The sequence below is a fragment of the Haplochromis burtoni genome, unplaced genomic scaffold, assembly GCF_018398535.1.
Source record: "Haplochromis burtoni strain Fernald_Lab_line unplaced genomic scaffold, NCSU_Asbu1 Contig_309, whole genome shotgun sequence".
NCBI lineage: Eukaryota > Metazoa > Chordata > Actinopteri > Cichliformes > Cichlidae > Haplochromis > Haplochromis burtoni.
The window spans coordinates 318850-338887 of record NW_024582670.1 but is presented as its reverse complement, the minus strand read 5'-3'; the positions used below and the strand labels follow the sequence as shown (position 1 = coordinate 338887).

The window sequence follows — 20038 nt, the reverse complement described above, 5'->3', positions numbered from 1 at the left end:
TTTTAATCAATTTTAAATCATGCTTTTTATTTGTTCTTGTTTCTAATGTCTCTGTAAAGCACTTTGAATCACCTTGTTGTTGAATTGTGCTATACAAATAAACTTGCCTTGCCTAAAGATTTGGATTTTTATGAAACCAAATCATTTGCGTAAAATCTTAATGACAAACCTGCAGTGTGTGTAAGAGTCATCAGCTGACTAGTCTCCCTCAATGTATTGTTAGCGTTTTCCACCAAAGAAGAAGAATCCTTCAGCTGTGCTCTGAGTTTCTGCAGCCGCTGCATCGCCTCCTGCAACTTGGAGTGCGCTGCTGCAGCCTGAATCTGGGTCTGCTGCAATGCCTCAGAAGAACCTGATAAACACGAGTATCAGTATTGTATTAGTATCACTGTTTCAATACGTCAGTGCATTAGTACATCACGCATATCAGTCCTTTTACCATTTGAAAGGCTCTGTAACGCTTTGACGGGCTGACGGAGAAGCAAGCTGGAGTTATGAACACTGTCTCTGACAAGTCCAAGTCTGATAGTTACCATGGAAACATTCAGCTGCAGGTCTAAATAAAACAAAGAGGAAAAAGTTTCATCTAAAAGTAGTAATTCAGTCCACACATGGCTGATGTGCAATGATAGTCCAAATCATTGTTTCATAAACAGAAACATTATCACACCTTCAGCCGCACTGCTGATTCTTCGGCTTTCTTCCAAAATATCAGAGGAAACTTCCAGCTTTGCTCTGCCTTCTTTTGACAGTGGCTGCTCCGATTGAACACTCTGAAATACAAATACATATAGGTGTTATACATTTGCATACCAACAGCCTCTCATTTACCTTATTGCACTGCTGTCTCAGGCCAAATACAGACTTACCGTGTTTAGGGCTAAGGAGGCAGACACTAGGGCAACTGAAGCCATCTGATGGGCAGAGTCAACTCGTTCTGTGATGTCACTGTCAAACTGAGCCAGCTGACTACCATTCTGAGACACGTTACGCACTGATGACAGAGAACTGAGAGAGCAGAGTTTTTATTTCAGTGGGAAAAAACAGCAGGAGCACACAAACAGAGGAAGAGGAACACAAAATACCTGTGCAAGGAGAGAGCATAGCTCTGCAGCAAGTGGGCATGTTTCTCTGCACGGTAAACATTCTCCAGAGCATCGTTTTTCTTCAGCCCCATTACCAAACCATTCACCTGTTTCCTCAGGAGGGGGCGCCACTGATCCAGTTCAGCAGCCAACATCTCAACCTGCTGATCAGTGTGACATAATTATTATAGCAAGCGTCTGCTGGAAAGCTTTATTATTGACTACTATAGTTTCTCTTACTCTGGTGTGGTTTGTTAACTCCTCCGTCAAACTGACAGCATTTTCAAGCAGCAGCTGGCTGTCCTCCATTTGTGAGTCCAAAGACAGACACGCCACACTTAGGTTCTGATGGCCAGGCTGACAGAAAGAGAGAAAGAATAGCAACAAGACGCCTTTGAATTTCAGAAGAATGCTAAGACAATGTCACGTGTGTTTTATAAAGCAGAGAAACAGCAAAAAAAACCTTGAGCTCTGCTCTAGTCTTACTGACCTCTCAATGCTTTTGACTACAAGGATATTTTGAACATAACAAACACAACAACCTAACGCAGATTGGCCCTAGCCAACAGGAGATTAGTGATGCTCAAAAACTAGTTAATGCATTTACTTCTTTTATTTTATGTCGAGGTTATATTATCAGGCTATTCTAAAGGTTTCCTGAAAGGCCTTCAGGTGATCCAAACTGTGCCGGGGAGAGACTACAGGGACTAGACCAGGGGTGGGCAACTCCAGGCCTCGTGGGCCGGTGTCCCTGCAGGTTTTAGATGTGTCCTTGAACCAACACAGCTGATTTAAATGGCTAAATTAGCTCCTCAACATGTCCTGAAGTTCTCCAGAGGCCTGGTAACAAACTAATCATGTGATTCAGGTGTGTTGACCCAAGGTGAGATCTAAAACCTGCAGGACACCGGCCCTCGAGGCCTGGAATTGCCCACCCCTGGACTAGACTATGATCCTCAACCATGTGCAACTATGCTCTGCACTTCCAGTTGGACTTCAGGAATATTTTTTTAGAGCAATCCAGTAATTTCGCTTCAGCCTGTGGTCTGTATATATGGACTTACCTGATATAGCTGCAGCAATGTGTGTGCAGTGTCCAGCAGAACGTTTGTTTCTATGTTGTGCTGCACTGCATCATTCAGCGTTGTGTTTGCATGTTGCAGTGTTTTAATGTCAGCAGTAAGTGAAGTAGAGAGACGGCCAAGCTTGTCGCTAGTGGCCACCCTGCTGGACAGGAAGTCGATCTGCACCGATTGAAAGAGAGACTCCGAAAGGCTGGAGAGAGAGAGAGCATGTTAACGCTGTCCTTGTGTGTTTGTGTATCAACTATATTGCTGTGTTGCTCAAACAGACCTGAGCTCCTGATTGGCTACAAGCTCTGCAGCTGTTAGGTTTACATCTTTGATGCTGTTTAATATGGACTCTACGTCCTCCAGCAGATGCGTCTGATTGGCTGAACCCAGTCCTTCCTCTGCAGTCTGATTCAGGTGTGCTGCTTCCCTCTGAAGCACTACATCAATTACAGTTTTCACGTTTGATTAAAAACAACTTGCTTGCTGTTGGTAATGGTGTCTTCGTTGTTTCATTAATTGATGTGTCATTAAGCATTCATTATTCATCATTCTGATATTCTGTTGTTATTTACCTTGAATGTTGTTTTGAAGTCTGGTGATGCCCTCCAATAGGAGCGCGCCTCGGGAAAAGCTGTTATTTGTGGACACGTCCACTATCTGGACATCGTTAGACAGACTGTTGACCTAGCCAATCAGGAATTGGGAAAAATTTTCGGATGGGATGGGAAAGAAGTTTTAAAAGACCAGTCAGTTATCAGATGTGGAGAGTACAAAAGTGTTCAGAGCTAGCTAGCAGCTAACTCTAGAATTACTGCAAATGTTATCCACTGTTCCAGGACCCAGTACCATTCTCACATTGTTTGCAATGTGCAATGTATTACAGTAAAAACTAAAGGGGTGAAAACACTCTGAGTGACACACAGAAGGTGGTGTAATGAACCTTTAGCAGACAGGCGGGTGTGCCTACCTGCTGCAGTAGAGAGCCGAGCTCAGAGGTCAAATAATTTAGACCTTCTTCCACTCTAGATGTGGACACTATAACAGAGTTGTTCTGTGAAGACACCACCTGGGGAGACATGTCATCATTGTTTCAGTATGTCGTACATCTCGACATGAGCAACAACTTAATCACATTTTTGTACCTGCATTTCTCTGGTCTGATTCTCCAGCAGCCACAACTGCCGGTATGATGACATTGCAATGGTACTCAGGTTGAAAAACAGGAAGTGATTGTGCAACTCATCCAGGTCATCCAACAAGATACCAGTACATTTGTCATCACATGCTGGAAATAAAAAAAGAACATGTTAGTCGTGTGTCTCATGTTAGTGTGTGTCTGTGTGTGTGTGTGGTGTGTGTGTGTGTCTAATGTATTTACTCACACACGCACTCGCCTTCCTGGAAGATGCTCCTCTTTTCACACTCGTTACATGACTGACCTTTGACCCCATCCTTACATTCACACTCTCCAGTCAGCACGTCACACAGCAAGTGGAGGGAGCCCCATGCACTGCAGCTACACTGTGAACACACACCGCCTGGTACTGATGGGTTACCATAGTAACCAACTGAACACCTGGAGGATGGCAGTGTGAAAACACAGCAAGCAAATTTTCACAATAAAAGTTGCATTAATTAGATGACGACTTCAGTATATGACAAAGGGTCTAAAGACAGATGTGACGTAATGATCTCACCTCTCACAGTATCTCCCTTCATAGCCAGGCTGGCAGGCGGTGCAGCGGAAATCACCTGCTGCTCCTTCCAAAATGCAGGTGGGACTAAAGCTGCACACACACATACAAAAATAACAACATGCCAAAGTTGATCAATACCAAAATTCTGTATTATATCCAGGCATTAATAAACATTAAATATAGCAAGTATGTTTGTATTTTGGACTGTTTGTCAGTTGAAACAAGTTTTTTAAAGTTACTTTGATATAAGTCTGTGAAGGTTCTCAGTCATCCAGGTCATCGTAGTCAAAGGAGCTTGCAAAGAAAAGCGTCTGGACTTCTTTAAGTTGCTTGAAGACGTTTCACCTCTCATCCGAGAAGCTTCTTCAGTTCTAAGGTCAAATGGTGGAGAAACTCCCACTAGGTTTAAATCTGGGACTCTCCACTATTTGACCTTAGAATTGAAGAAGCTTCTCGGATGAGAGGTGAAACGTCTTCAAGCAACTTAAAGAAGCCCAGACGCTTTTCTTTGCAAGCTCCTTAGACTACTTTGATATAAGGTTTCCACTTTTTGCTGTTTAGGAGCTGGGCCTAAAAGACACATGCTTAACTTAGCTCATGTATCTTAATAGCCTGTTATATAATAAGCATCATAGGCCTAATTAAGTTTATTTTATATAATAGCCATGCTAACATATCTAATTCCAGCATAAATTTTAAAACTGTGACATTTTAAAACAATTTTACACAATTTAAGAATCATTAAGAAATGAGGCGCAAGATGCTCGATGAAGGTGTGCACCTGTTGTTCAGCAGGGGGCATGCACATGGTGAGCAGTCGCCGATGGATCCTTTGACACTTCCATAATAACCTGAGGCACATTTCTCACAGCTCTGTCCGCTGGTGTGATGCTTACAGTCCTGTGTGAAAAAATACAGACTCTACTAAATTCTGCAGTCTCTTGATATTCTGCGCTGACTATGGTTCTGTCTTTAGTTTGCAATCTCCTCTAAAATGCTCGTATGAATCAGTGTTAGCACGTTACCTGACACTGTCCCGTCTCAGCGTCGCACTTTTCGCTGTGGTTGTTGCAGCGACACCGAACACAGGGGCGAACAAACATCGACTTCTTGCTCTGCGGTGACAACTCAGACTGAGGTTGACGGAAATATCCTACGTCACAATCCTGCAGAAGGATACATGAGAGAGGCAGAGATGTGTCAGGAAATGTCTTTGGTGATGGTAGACGTAGTTAAGTGAACTGGGCCTCACTCTGCTTAGTGTAGGAGAGAGGTGCACGTTTCCTGCCAGCCAAATTCAGCTGTGGGCATTTCGTCTCCCTTGCAGAACTGCATGCAGGGATTTCTCTCTGCCTCCAGCACATTCTGTCTGTTCATGTCCATCTCCAACCTCTTCTACTTCTACTCACTTGCCTGTCCCATTCTATGTGAGTCCTTCCTTGGACTGGAAAGATCTTTACAGTACAAACAGTCTTTATTTTATATCTGTTTTATTTTTAACTTCTGCTTTATCTACCTCACATCCATACTTATGACATGATCTAATTTTAATTAACAGAAATGTCTACAGCCTATGCAAGGACACTGGAACTTCTGGAGAAACCCGGACCAGCAGAAATCCACACAGGAAGCTCCCAAATATGTTTGACCCCAGAACCTTCCTGCTGTTAATACAACCGTCCAAAACCATTAACAATACAAATACAAATTCAAATATAAAAATACAAACAGTTCCAGAAAAACATGTATACTGTGTAAAAAAAATTTTTTTTAATGTGCAATGATTTGCAAATCGCATACACCCAAACACAGAACATAGAAAGCATATCAAATGATTAAACTGGGAAAATATTTCAAAAAACTTTAAATATGCCTATGTTTACCATGTTCAGCCATGAACATCTGGGAGAATGCCAGTTCTGGACTTTTGGGAGGGCTGCTGTCCCATTCTTGTCTCATAGAAGATACTACTTCAACAGTCTTGGGCCTTCGTTGCCAGATTTTTGTTTTCAGTTGTTGAAAAGTCTGGACTGCAGGCAGGCCTGTTCAGCACCCAGACTTGTCTACTGTGAAGCATTGCTGTTATAATACAGGCGGTGTGCAGTTTCGCATTGGCTTGCTTAAATATAATCAAGGCTTTTCATGTAAACAATGTAATCTGTATATGACGTATATGTTGCTGTAAAACCTTACTACACCTTTTAGCAGTGATGTTGCCTGTCCTGTGTAAGCTACCAATTCCATAGGCACTATTAGAACAGTTTCCACTTTGTCTCACTGCATTTTGAATTTGGCCCAGAGATGATGGCAGATATTCTTTTATAATGAGTATGTATGGCCTTTTCTTTGTATGACACAGCTCAAACATGAATTTCAGGATTGCGGAGCGAGCATATACAGTGTTTTCTATGACATGCTTATTTGTAATGCATGTCATAGAAAACATGCAGGGCCCAATGAATTTTCAGTCTTATCCTCGCACATGCATGATTCTTGGAGTCCTTTGATGATATTATATACTGACGAGATTTTCAAGGCTGACGGTCATTATTTTGAAATTACTCAACAATTAGTAGAGCTGGATGTATCGAGACCACTTTTACGTGGTCTTGGTCTTGTCTTGGTCTCGAATCCCTCTGTCTTGTCTTGGTCTTGCTGTCTCAGATCGACATAGTGGTCGGGAGATTTGGAGTCAACAGTATCCATGACGCACAATGTAACGTTTGATAATGTGTCATGCGCAAAAGCATCAGCTCTAAGAGCCGTGCTTAGAGAGTGCTTTGTAGTGAATCAGAAGAGTCGACTCCCATTGAGCGAGAGCCGGCTCCTCACTTAATTCCCCTTTGCTGCTCAGCTCTCACACAGTGGCTCAGCTATGCTCCAATTCTCCATATTGTGGCCAATCACATGCGAGGATATAGGATAATATCATTATGTGAAAAACAGAGAGGGTGAGAGTCAAGTGGAGCGTGCGTCTGTCCTCTCAGTGAGTGAGTGAGACAGTAGACAGCGGTGAGGAGGGCTGTGCGAGTGCATCGCAAAAACACATAAATATGCCTGACACCCGTAAACGAAGCAGCATCTGGCTGCAGTTTAAAGACTTTTTTGTCTTGGTCTCGTCTCGACTTTGTCTTGGTCTTGACTCGGTCTGTCTGGGTCTTGGTTTAGGCGGTCTTGACTACAAGTCTAACAATTAGTAGATGTAATTTTTTGCTCAACCTCTGCCCATTTGAACTTGTAGGAAAATGCCTCTCTAAGACAATCTGTTTATACCCAGTCATGGTGCTGAGTTGCTGCCACTAAACCTAATAGTTGCAAACCTCCAGCTGTTTCGTTTCAGTGTTATTTACTTTTCCAACCTCATTTTACCTCAATCCAACTGTTTTTGAGGCATATTGCCGTTCAAAATAAGCTAAGATTTTTCATGAAATAAAGTGTTTTGTTTTAGACATTAGATATGTTTCTACTGTTAATAAAATTGATTCTGTTTTTATTTATATTTCACTGGGTGTCACGGTTCTGGGTCATGTTGACCCAGCTTTCTGTTTCTCATGTTTTGGTGTTTTTCTAGATTATGATTTATGTTCTGATTGATCAGTGATACTGTTTTGATTATGATTATTATTTAGTAGGTTTTGGTCAGTGTCAAGTCTGTCTCTGTCTAGTCCGTGTCTTAGTAAAGTGTGTTTTGTTTCCTGTTTTACTTTGAAGGTTCTTGTTCCTGTCTGATGTCAGTGTTCCAGCTTTGCTCTCCCTGTCTCGTTAGGTCTTATTCCTTCCAGCTGTGTTCCCCTTCTGTCTCTAATTCCTTGATGACTCTCTCAGTGTATTTAAGCCCAGTGTGTCTTTGTGTTAGTGTTGCGTTGTTAATGGCTACTCACCCTCACTGCGTGTTCCATCTGCTAGCCGGCCTAGTTTAGTTCTGTATTCCCAGTTTAGTTAAGTTTATGTTCCCTTTTCTGCCCACAATAAAGCTGAGTGTTTTGAGTTTACATCTGCCTCAGAGTCCTGCATTTTGGGTCCTTTCTCCCTGCCTGCCTGCACACAGCCATGACACTGGGGGTAAGTTACTCTTTCCACAAACTGGATAGAAAAGGGTTTCAGCTTTTAGTTAAACTTGACTAGCTAGCTTAATTCACTTGATTAGGTCCAGGTGCAGACCTAGTTAGCCTCAGTAGCCACAACCACGGAAAGGAAGAAAGGGTGCTTTAGATAGTGCCCCACCAGGTATACAGTTGTACCACCACATGGTGATTACCTGACATGACAGTCCAGTGTACCCAGGTGGGCAGACACACGACTCAATCAGTCTGGCTACATTTCCGACTTCTGACTTCTCCACCTCCACTGCCATTTCCATGGTAATGTTAGAGATCCTTAAAAAAACAGCACAAGAAAACAGGTGATCTCACAGCTACCATGACTTGTGGTCACAGACATGTAAAAAATAAGTTTCCTGTGGAAGAAGCCCCCAGTTTAGATTCTTCTTGGTCTTTCTGCTGCTTCTAAAAGAAGTCAAAGTTTATTTCTATAGCACATTTAAAAGACAAGCGTACATCAAAGTGCTTCACAATAAAACTGCAATGCGGGCGAAACAAGGAACAAATAATACAAATATAATTAAGACTACATTTAGCGATTTGAACGATTGAATTGATTCCGATGTATGGCTATCGACCGGGAGATTATTCCAGTCACTACAGCGGATCATCTGCCTCCATCTCACCTGCATCGTTCCTGTCACACCAACCCTATTCTTGGTCTCCTTCTCCACATCCATCCTCTGAGATCTTCCTCTTTTTCTTCTGCCTGGCAGCTTCAACATCCTTTGATGAATATGTCATATGTCCAAGCCATCTCAGCCTTGCCTTTCTTACTTTCTCTCATCCTGAGCTGTCTGTCAGATATAGTCCTGTCCTCTCTGGCCACTTATAATGAAAATCTTTAACTCTGCCACCTCCAGCTTTGGCTGTCGTTTTGTCAGCACCACCGTCTCCAAATCATATATCATAGCAGGTCTCACTACCCTTTCCCACTTGCTGCTGTCCCTCTGTCACAGATCACCTCTAACACTTGCACTCTTTTCTTCACCTCTTCAGCGCCTCTTTGTATGTTGCTTTGGGTGGGTGACTCCAGGTATTTAAACATAACCACCTTCACTATCTCTAATCCTTGCATCGTCACCTTTACCTCTGCATCCCTATCATTCACATGTAAGTATTCTGTCTCGTTTCTACTAACTTTAATTCCTTTTTCTAAGCGCATACCTCCACCTGCTCCTTGATTTAGCTACAGATCAAAATGATATCTACTTTTAAGGTTAAGGGCTTGGGGCTTGATCAGCCTGAATTATAAACTGGATGAGTACTTCTCCATTCCCACCTTTTACTCTCCATGTGCTTATACATGACTACTGCATTTTATTTCGCCCACAGTTTATTTTTAACCATAATCAGTTATTTTAATACAATGTGTAGTACAGTGTTTACAAATACCTGCTCTGCTGCAGTCTGGTACCATAAGACGCTTTGATGATGATGTACTCAATATTACTGAGGATGGACATGAAGTCAGCGTGACTCACAGACCTCTGTGATACGGAGTTAAAATACTTCCACTTGTGCTGTAACACACACACACACACACACACACACACACACACACACACAGTGAGCAGGTTTTCTTTCTAAACATCTGTCTTTATTTTAACATGTTGCTGTACAGCTGTACCTCAGTCAGCCTGATGTCATGCTGAGTCGTGACACCATTGCTTGGAGCAACCATGTCAGTGTATATGGCAAGCTTCCTCAGAGTCCCGCCCCTCATTAGCACCTGAGGCTCCTGATTAGAAAGTCCTGAGCCATCCTCAGCGTAAAAGGTGACGGTGTAAGAAAGCAGTCCGCCATATGATAGTAGCTGGAAAGTGAAAACAACGTAAGTACACCACTAAGCACACACAGCAGTTTACGCTACTACTATAATGAAGTGAAAATTGTAAAGTCTAAACCAACACATTTAAAGGTTGCAAGACTAAATCATTCTGTGACTATTTAAAGAACCAAAGCACATATTTAAACAGTGTGGGCAACAGCAGCTGTCTGTTAGCCGATTGGGCTGAAGGTACAGTGGAAGCAACGAGACAGTATCAGGCATCAATTTGGATAATAGTACCTGGTTTCCTTCAAACTGAGCGGGGAGCCTCCAGTAGAGCGGGCCTGTCAGCCCGCTGGTGTTGAGCTGACGGGTGTCGAGCAGCATTTCACTGCCCTGACGGTGCACTCCAGATACAGTACCCTGCAGGTTTGACTGACTGACCAATGACAGGAATGGAAGAGTGGAGGAGTAAGCCAGGTACACCTGTGAGAAGGGACAGCATGAGGGAGAACTCTTTGGAGCCTTAACTGTGTATGTCATGATGCGTAAACTACAATGATTATGCAAAAGATGTACTCACTGGTACTCTGGTCAGTCCTCCCTGTTCCTCGCAGTCTTGGCTCAGTCCTGAACAGAAACACTGCAAACAACCATCTAGATTTTCAGCTGACAGTCCGAACCAACCAGAAACACACTCTTCACATCGCCGGCCTGAGACCCCAGGCTGAAAAAATAGACACACACATAGAGGACAAACTCATATTATACCCTACAGAAACATGTGAGCAACATCAAAAGAATTTGAGATTAACAGCAAAGTTTAACTTTCCCAGAGCACTCAAACATTTCAAGCTGTGCGGGAAGCAGTGCAGCACTTGATGCTACTGATGAAGGAAAATCTGCCCACATGTTCAGTTTTTGAGACTGTTTTGCATGTATATGATTTTGGAATATGGAACTTCATGAGGGTCTTTTTATTATCTTAAGCAGGACCATCACTGATTTGATGAGATCTCTAAACCAGAACTTATATATAAACAAACAAACAACTCACACATTACCTTGCACACACAATTTCCAGTGTTTTGGCAGGAACACACCCCCAAGGTAGCGTTGCAAAAGGTCTCCTCTGTGCCTGCCATGTCACAGCCACAGGCTGAGCATGCTGGGTACCCATAGTAACCAGCTGCACACTGGTCGCATGACTTGCCAAAGAACCCCTCTTTGCACAGACATTGTCCGTTGGTCAGGTCACAATGAGGGGAAGAGCTTCCTGCTTCACTGCAGCTGCATAGCTAAACAGATACTAGAGTTAACCTGTCTCACAAGCTGTGTGTGTGTGTGTGTGTGTGTGTGTGTGTGTGTGTGTGTGTGTGTGTGTGTGTGTGTGTGTTACCTTGCAGCCTGTGGTGGGGTTATGGCCCCAGTAATTTTTTACACACTTATTGCAGGTCTCTCCCTCTGTGTGGGCGGGGCAGATGCACCCTCCATTCTCAGGGTTACAGTTCCCACCAGTGTGATCACAGGAGCATGCTGGGAGGAGAAAATAACAGTCAATTAGAGACAGAAATGTCAACAAATCAGCATGAAGACTTGTAGCTTACAGTTTATTACCTATGCAGCCTTTGTCATGGAAACCATAGTAACCCCTACTGCAGCGGTCACATTTGTGTCCAGTCACACCCTCTACACACTGGCACTGCCCCTCCTTATCACATGATTCAAACAGTGATCCTGATTTGTTGCAGCCACAGGGCATACAGCCATGGCCACTTTGCAGCCCATAGAATCCTGACTGAAAAACAAGTTTTACACAAAGTATAAATGAAAATAACAAACACAAAACAAAAACAGTGTATGCCACACATGCATGTGCGTCTCTCACCTTGCAGTGGTCACAGGTGCGTCCCGTCACATTCTCTCTGCAGATACACTGGCCTGTTGTGACATTACATTGACTGGAAAGGGCCCCGTTGACATCACAGCCACATTCTGAAAGAAAGCCCCACTTGCTGTCAAAAATTACGTGAAACTTCCCACAACAGCCCAGGTCAAGTGACACCACCTCTACAACAGTTTCTTAAAGTTGTTTGCTGTTTACTGACAAAAAGTACAGCTTCTAAGAGCTTTTGATTGTTTTCACCTCTCTGTGCTTTCTCTTCTATCTTCTTTCCCCTCACTCTCAACTATTTGCAGCAGCCCTGTGTATGGTTCTCCTTATAGGGGAGTTCTTCCTCTCTACCACAAAGGTAACGGTGCTGCAATATACAGTTCCTTGAGAAATGCTGATTAAGTAAAACTGAATTTTGCTACAATTTTGTATCTGGGAATTCAAGTTTGATTTAAAACAGTTGTGCAGACGAGAATGACTGTGAATCTCAACTCTTTTCAAAGTCTGGAAAATAAGGAAAAATGTACTGCTATAAATTATCAACAGAGTGCAGTTTGATTATGTCACCACTAGATAGTAGTATATGCAATCACAAGTACTGATACACACTCACACATAGTCACAGACAGTCATGTGATAGCAGAACAAAGAGTCCATAGGTCGACTCTAATCTGGATTTGAAAAGATCAACATTTCAAACAAAGGCAGTGAGTGTTTCTCTGTGTAAGCAATTCTGAGTGCGCCTGGGTGTTAGTTTTTTCCACACTGACTTCACTTTCCAGACTGAGAGCCTATTTTTCACTATGACCCATGATGCTTATTTAAACTATTCATGTATGTTGTGGTTAACATATTTAGTGTTTTGCTGTGATGGTTGAAAGGTCTTGCTTTTTCCTTGCCTGCTAGTCTGCTAGGGTCTGAGGGACATAAATTTCATTACTGTATGGTGAGTGCGAGCGTCCATGCAGAGGTCTGTGTGACAGCCAGTTTTTCTTGACTGTGGACTAATCCATGGAGACTTTAAATTACAATGCACAACTGTGCGTTGGCCTGTATAACAGGAATGACTCAACAGACTGTGTCCATGTCCATGACAGAGTATAATCAAGGCTTAAGAGCCCTCTTTCAGCAGAATGAAACCTCAGGCAAAGCCAGGCTCAGGGAGGGGGAGTGATCTACCATGACTGGTTGGGGGCTGAGAAGAAAAACAAAATGCTGCTTTTATTGCAGGGATATTGGAAAATGTGGTACTATGAAGTCTATAAGAAACAACGTGGCCTGATTATCAGGACTGCATATGTGAGAAAATGATTTTAAATTCAATTCTGGATTTAACAAGAAGCAGGTAACTAGAAGGTGATTTGGGAGAAACATGATCTCTTTTCTAGTTTCTGTTAACACTCAATGTGATGTGGTGGATCAACTGAAGATGAACGAAAGCATAAGAGAACATTATATTTATTTACACACATCCATATCCTGGTCAATAATGATTCCAAAATTTCCCAAGTGTTACTGGAGGCCACGGTAATGCTGTCTCTTATAACTATACCATTAGACAGCGTGATTAATTTTTTCATGAATTTAGAAGTGGAAAACTCAATCTCATCCAGACTTCTATGAGTTTAAGACATAGCTGCGTGGATACTATTCACACAGACTTTGTGAATGGTCACAGTGGAAGTCGATCACTAACCTTTCAGTGTGAGAAAAACTCACATTAACAAATTGAAATCAATCATGTATCTAAAATGGTAAAATGGCCCATTTAGTCATTAAGTGTGTATGATTACTGATGTCAAAGCAGATATGTGTAACGCACCCCGACAGTCTTTGGTGTGCACAGCATCTCCATAGTACCCAGGCCGACACAACTCGCAGTGTCTCCCTGCTGTGTTTCCGAGGCAACGCAAGCATTCCCCGCTGACAGTATCGCAGTGTCCTGCCTCACTGATGTCCACATTACCGTTACACTCACAGCGAACGCAGGTCCCACCCACTACCTGTGGGTTCCCATAGAAACCACTAGCACACCTGAAGACACAAACCCATGTGTTATGCTGGGTTATCAGTTTATCATTGGGTTGATCGGCTTCTCAATCATACTTACTTCTCACAGTTGGTTCCAGTGTACCCATCCTGACACTGGTCACACAGTACCTTTCCAGATGCATCCAACACACAAGTGGGACTGAACCTAGGGCACAGAGGTGTTCTTACATACTGCCTGTACTAATAAACTTTAATTGTTTGAATGAGGTCCAATGACAAAGACAAACCTGTTGGATGGTTTCGTTAGAGGGCATGGACACAACTGGCAGTCATCTGTTGTTCCCTCTGTGGCATCACCATAGAAACCCAGAAGACACTGATCACAATGAGGGCCAGTGGTGTTGTGGGTACAGCCCTGAGAAAAGTTAGACGGACGAATCAGTAAAAGGTCAGAGAGAGATGACCACAGGGACAGGGAATGAACCATGTGTCAGAACAGCAGGTGAGAAAACTGTTTCTGATTGTTCTGATTGTGACGTGACTCACCACACAAACTCCATTGATGTCACACTCAGCGGCATGATCATTGCATTCACACTGCATACAGTTTCCTCCAAACAAGATTCCACCCACTCTGTAGAAACCTGGTAGGCACGACTAAAACACAAAAATGCACAAACAATTAGGTATTGAACTGATATTACTAAGGATGCACTCCAATTTCACTTTGTCACATACACAGTACAACATGTAATGAGATGCTTGTGTCCCAGCTGCACATAGGCTGCAGACGTAGCCGCGCCATTCCAGGGCTTGGTTTTAGCATGGGGGGGTCTAGCCACGACCCTTATTGGATGCTGGTGGGAACTGTAGTCTTACCACTACACTACCCAGCTGCTGCACTTCAAACTTATTCTGGGCTTAACTGATTAGCAAACAATAAAAACATAGCCCTCACCTGTCCTTGAATTGAGAATTTCATTTAAGGGGCTGAGTCTAAAATAGTGCAAACTCCTCTGTGGTAAGATACTATTTTTTTTTTTTTTTTTTTTAATTCTGTCCCTTGAATGTTGAAAGTCTGCATTTCAATAGCATCCAAAATTATGAAAAATAGTTTCAGTCTTAAATAAATTACCTCACAGGAAGTGCCACTGTAACCCCACGGGCATTCACATCTCTCCACAGCAAGTGCTTGAACCTCAGAATGCGAGCTAGCGTCACCGATGTCCAGAGAGACGGAGCTGAGGCTGTGATAGACAGAGACAGTCAATATTCCATCTTCAGCAGTGTTCATACTGATGTTGGGCTCCTCCTGCAGAATTGTGCTGGGGAGATGACTCGGTATGACTCAAGCTTCAGGTTAAGTGAATCTCAGCCTTGCTATCTGAGTCTTTTTAATCTCCAACTCAGCCTTAGATAAGTGATTTGACCATATGTTATCATTTACTTTTCCTCACCGTATCGTTCCGGTGGCGGAGGTATTCAGGTAAACTCTGACAACCAGTGACGTCACATCGGCAAGAACCAATAGCAGGTCATCTCGGGTAACATGCCTGCCTGTTTGGTCATAGGCAAATTGCTGCCAGACCATTGGCACGTTAACCAATTGCTCAGCCAGTGTAGAGAGGGATAGTGGGAGAAGACGTGAAAGACGAAGAGCCAAACCATTACCCTGAGAATGAGAGAGTTTCTTCAGTCTGGATGTTGAAGCCCTTCAAGAGACCACTGCTACATTTTCAATATAAAACATGCACTGTGAAAATGTAGATGGTGTCTGATAACAACACAACATACCAATCTAGAGAAATCAAAATAGTGATCTAATCACATGTTTGTTCTCACCTTGATAATGATGTCACAGTGGGCGGACAGGGTGGGGTTTTCAAAGTCAAGTGGAGCATCATAAACCACAAAGTAGTTCAGGAAACCTCCATAAGACAACAGCTACAGACAGAGAGAAGTCAGAAAGTAGATGGAGAGACTGGCATGTGTTTGGCATAATGAGCAAATATGGAAATGGTAGCTTACCTTGTTGCCAAGGAAACTTTGGGGTGCTGCCCACCACAGCATTTGTTGGTGGGTGGCACCAGAGGAAATGTTGCTATGAATGGGTATCTCATTGCTGTGAAGTACAGGGGTGGTGGTGATTGTTTCAGAGGGGAAGAGCAAAGCTTCTGTAGTAACCACCTGAAAAAAACAACCCCAACATAATTAGAGGTTCTTCATGATGTAGGCATGCAATATGGTGCTGTTACCTGAACACAGGTATTTTTTACCTGCCCTATGGACAAGCCAGAGCTCTCGCAGACATCAGACACACCAAAGCAGAAGCAGCTGGTACATCCGAGAGGATTGCTCTCCTGGAGGTTAAAAAAACCTGGCTTGCACAGATCACAGTGAGCTCCCATCACATTCTCCTGAGGATGAGAGAACAGGTAAGGTTAGGGACCAGGTGAAACACCAGAAAGCAGGTCAGATATTGAAGAGCAGGTGGTGTTTACCTTGCAGATGCAGGGGCTGCATGGGTCAGTGTTGATGCTGCCTGACAGGCTACACTCACAGCGAAAACACTGAGGAAAATCTCTGTATCCAAACGCACAACGGTCACACTGTTGACCTGCAAACCCCTCCTTACACATGCACTGACCTGCAAGCAAACCTAAATGCGCGCACACACACACACACACACATCCAAGAAATATAGTTATACTGCAAAAAACTGCTGGAGAACAACAATACTACCGCTACTACTACTAATAATAATAAAAATATACTAACCTGGCTGTGTGTTGTCTCTGGCGCAGACTGAAGACTTTGAGCCTCTCAGATCACATTTACATTCAACACATGGAAAGTCAGAATATGGAGAAACCTACACACACACACACACACACACACACACACACACACACACACACACACACACACACACAGATCATGCAGAGAGACATTCTGAGTCAGGATCTCCAGATATAATTTTACTTGTGTCAATACTTTAGCAACTCTGTGGTATAAATTGCTGCATTATGTCCATAACCTTAGCCATTCGTAATATTGTGTCAGTACCTCAGCAGGTCTGAAGTATCCATCTTTGCAGGTCTCACAGTTGATGCCAGCTGTGTTTTGCTGACAGTTAAAACAAACTCCACCTCCCTGACGAACACCGTGAGTGTTTAAACTCAAAGAGAGTTCAGAGATGGTTTGATTGTAGTAACAGTCGTCTGCTTTATTGTGACAGTTACATTCTGAGAGACAAACAGAGACAGGTTAACAAATAGCACACAAAGAAATGGTACTCCGTGTGTTTAAGGGTGTTTCTTACTTTCACACGTGTTTCCATCGGAGATGGTCCCTGGTTGCCATGGCTGCTGATGGTAACCTGGGCAGCATTCGTTACAGCTTACTCCAGAAGTATGGAGATCACATACAGAATGAAGCTACTGTGCCCACATGCACACACACACACACACACACACACACACACACACACACACATTTCACCTGGTGAAACACTTTACATATGTTCCAATATACAGATGCTCGGGCGTTTGCCGTTACCTTGCTAACAGGGTCAAGTGGGCAGCTCTGAGCGTGTCCATAGCAGATACACATCCCACCCACAGAGATGTCTTTGATGGAATAATAATACTGAGAAACACGGTAACACAAAAGGTATCAGAAAGTACAAGTCAGTTTATTGGTCAAAGATCAACTGTTTGCAGCCTATCTCACCCTCCGAGTGACAATAGGGTCAATATCTCGAGGATCGCGAGCACTCAGGGTCATCAGGTCGGCATTCAGTGTTCGGATTCGCTGAAGTCTCAGTCTGATGTAACGCGCCGACGTAAAATTCAGCAGATCTGAGGTTAAATCATCGGCTCCAGGTCGGCCATTAATTAGGGAGGTATGGATCTGAGAGACAGAAAGAGGCACAAGGAGAAGAAGAAAGGTCAAAGATGGACAGACGCTAAACAGAAAGGGAGACAGATAACATGAGCATAGCAAGTGCAAGCCTCACCTCTCCATGCTCTAGTGGGTTTAATCTGGAATAATAAGATGTACAGATGACCTCTGTATCCCTCTTATAGGTTGGTGGTCCCAGTCGTGGTGTGATGTTGTAGCGATATAAACACTCAGAGTCACTGATGGCATAAAATTGCCAGGGCTCAAAGGAAACTCCATCCAGAGACCGCTCAAGGATCCAATTACCTGAGAAACAGACAGATCAGAATAGCAAACATGGAACGATGTCTTAAATATTTACTCTGTGATTGTGTCTGAGGTACAAAGGCAGATAAACAGGCAGTACATGGGCCAGTCTCACCTGCTCGAGGAGAATTAGCAGCCTTGATAATGATGTACGCGATCTGAAAAACCTGGACAGCACAAAAGTTCAAAGTTACTCAAAGACTTTGAGTAAAGAACAGAGGATACTGGCACTGTTCATCTGGTTAATGTGTTCCTCTGTGCTTTTATTGTCCTCTCTGGTCATGAAAAGAAAAACAAAACTTTCATTTTTCACATTTTATTCATAAAGCACCATTTGACATCAACAGTCGCCTTTAGGTGCTTTATTTTACAAGGTGGATATTAGAAAGAAAGAAAAACCCCTATAAGCATGCACTTGGTGACAGTAGGAAGGAAAAACTCCCTGTTCACAGGAAGAACCAGGCTCAGGGAGGGGCAGCCACCAGCCACAACCAGTTAGGAGTAAAGGGAAAGAAAAGATGATGCCATAAAGTAAATACAAAATGCAGCTGTTAAAGCCATATAAAGCTATCCAAAGCTCCCTCCCTCCAACACCTGTACGACTCGCCCTAATTGATGGAAGAACACATTTTGCTCTCTACCAGAAAAGGAACATGTCAAGTGTGCATGGCTTACACTGATGATGACGAGTCAACTGTTTGAGTAAAGAAAGGTCATAAATTCGTCTATAGTTGGTGAATTAGCTTTTTAAGTAATGCTTTAATTACTGACACCTTAAAACCCCTTTGTATGGAGCTCGTTAATAATAATATTAATCATATTTAAAACTGAGGTATTAATTAATGGGGTCTCAACGGCACACTGATTGTTTAGAAGAATACATTATTGAAGTTAACTCGGAAAGATTGATTGGACAGAAGGAGTCTAAGTAGATATCAGTAGATATTAGAGATGCTGTCCTTGATATTTTTCCTCTAATGGTTGCATTTTTATCTGTGATCATTCTTTATGTTTTAGTCTGTGTGGGTCTTACTTGTGTTTGTGTTTGTGTTACCTGTTTCAAATCCAGTGTGATGGTAATCCAGTGAAACTGTTGTCCATTCTTGATACTTGGACTTTGCCACCACCGATTGGTTCCATCAATAGCATTTGTGATTGGATGACGTTCTGCACACAGAGATGACTACTGTAGTAGTGCACTGGAATTTCATAGCTAAGTGCAAATGGTACTTTACTGATGCTGCAAAATGTTTAATTTGAAGGTAAAATGTGAATTCATTTGGATAATTTGAAGTGATCTGTGTGATTCTGGTTCTGGATTAAAGCAAACTGGATCTTTGATGTAAAGAAGAATCTGGAGTCTTGTCTCGTACCTCTGGACAGAACGGAGTTGGCATCACATTTGAGACAGTGTGGGTTCTTTATCCTCCGTCCTGGAACGTGCTCCACCAGCTTGCAGTAGACTTCAGGTTCTGGGTCTCCACATGTTGCATTACTGCTGATTACTGCATTACTGGCCAGATTCAATATGGCAGGAAACAGACCTGTAGTACAGTTACATTAGAATGATATAAGGGGAGACATTAGTGATCTGATGAGTGAATGAATAGATTAGTTCAGGTCTTTTTACAGGTATGCTCTCAGATGAGTCACCGTCTAAAACCTCGGTGTTACTCTTGTGAGATCTGACTTGTTTTTGTAATAAAAAGACAATTCTGAATGTTTACTCTATAACCTTTATTTTGAAACCTCCTCACATAACAGCAGAATATTTGCATCTTTAGGTGAGCAGTCTCAATGGATACTCAGTGATTACATCTCCAGGCCTCAAAGCCTAAATATATTGGAGCCATAAACAAGTAAAGTCTCTCAGACACTACTGAAACCCATCTACCCCCACAGCCTACCACCTCACCAATCACACAGACACACACAGTCTATTGACTCAGCTGCAGTTTCCCACTGAGATTCTCACTGTGTTGGTTAAAAATCTGAATTTAAGAACCATGGGACTCTGAAACAGTGTGCATAGGTTTTTAGTATTGAACAAAACAAACACATGAACCAACATGTGTTTGTTTTTTGAAAATCAATCTGGGTCAGAGGTCAAAGGTTGATCTGTTTCTTTTCTGAGTGACTCATTCTTCAATATATTTTAGTATATACACACACACACACACACACACACACACACACACATATACATATATATATATA

The 20038-nt window shown here is 42.7% G+C and overlaps 2 protein-coding genes across 2 annotated transcripts in view; both read right to left on the bottom strand.

The window, feature by feature from the left end:
* Window positions 1–16715, bottom strand: part of lama1 (laminin, alpha 1) — a 27960-nt gene extending 11245 nt beyond the window's left edge. The window contains exons 1-36 of the mRNA XM_014339704.2: window positions 16679–16715; window positions 16391–16484; window positions 16114–16271; window positions 15889–16029; window positions 15641–15799; window positions 15455–15556; window positions 15070–15284; window positions 14748–14859; window positions 14159–14269; window positions 13900–14027; window positions 13731–13817; window positions 13443–13654; window positions 11615–11721; window positions 11344–11524; window positions 11126–11262; window positions 10791–11024; window positions 10310–10453; window positions 10027–10212; window positions 9586–9771; window positions 9351–9478; window positions 8114–8231; window positions 4881–5021; window positions 4637–4755; window positions 3856–3945; window positions 3541–3734; window positions 3301–3443; window positions 3126–3224; window positions 2731–2842; window positions 2439–2595; window positions 2150–2360; window positions 1326–1442; window positions 1086–1246; window positions 870–1008; window positions 671–773; window positions 440–556; window positions 170–352 (exon numbers count right to left, since the gene is read on the bottom strand). Coding sequence (XP_014195190.1) covers window positions 170–352; window positions 440–556; window positions 671–773; window positions 870–1008; window positions 1086–1246; window positions 1326–1442; window positions 2150–2360; window positions 2439–2595; window positions 2731–2842; window positions 3126–3224; window positions 3301–3443; window positions 3541–3734; window positions 3856–3945; window positions 4637–4755; window positions 4881–5021; window positions 8114–8231; window positions 9351–9478; window positions 9586–9771; window positions 10027–10212; window positions 10310–10453; window positions 10791–11024; window positions 11126–11262; window positions 11344–11524; window positions 11615–11721; window positions 13443–13654; window positions 13731–13817; window positions 13900–14027; window positions 14159–14269; window positions 14748–14859; window positions 15070–15284; window positions 15455–15556; window positions 15641–15799; window positions 15889–16029; window positions 16114–16251 — 4912 coding nt within the window. The 5' untranslated portion in view covers window positions 16252–16271; window positions 16391–16484; window positions 16679–16715. The remainder of the gene's footprint in view (window positions 1–169; window positions 353–439; window positions 557–670; window positions 774–869; window positions 1009–1085; window positions 1247–1325; window positions 1443–2149; window positions 2361–2438; window positions 2596–2730; window positions 2843–3125; window positions 3225–3300; window positions 3444–3540; window positions 3735–3855; window positions 3946–4636; window positions 4756–4880; window positions 5022–8113; window positions 8232–9350; window positions 9479–9585; window positions 9772–10026; window positions 10213–10309; window positions 10454–10790; window positions 11025–11125; window positions 11263–11343; window positions 11525–11614; window positions 11722–13442; window positions 13655–13730; window positions 13818–13899; window positions 14028–14158; window positions 14270–14747; window positions 14860–15069; window positions 15285–15454; window positions 15557–15640; window positions 15800–15888; window positions 16030–16113; window positions 16272–16390; window positions 16485–16678) is intronic.
* A 76-nt stretch (window positions 16716–16791) lies between these two features.
* LOC106633626 (laminin subunit alpha-1) overlaps window positions 16792–20038 on the bottom strand; it is a 6051-nt gene continuing 2804 nt past the window's right edge. Inside the window, exons 2-9 of the mRNA XM_014339710.2 lie at window positions 19195–19365; window positions 18876–18988; window positions 17937–17988; window positions 17631–17821; window positions 17345–17524; window positions 17099–17260; window positions 16935–16991; window positions 16792–16857 (exon numbers count right to left, since the gene is read on the bottom strand). Coding sequence (XP_014195196.2) covers window positions 16792–16857; window positions 16935–16991; window positions 17099–17260; window positions 17345–17524; window positions 17631–17821; window positions 17937–17988; window positions 18876–18988; window positions 19195–19365 — 992 coding nt within the window. The remainder of the gene's footprint in view (window positions 16858–16934; window positions 16992–17098; window positions 17261–17344; window positions 17525–17630; window positions 17822–17936; window positions 17989–18875; window positions 18989–19194; window positions 19366–20038) is intronic.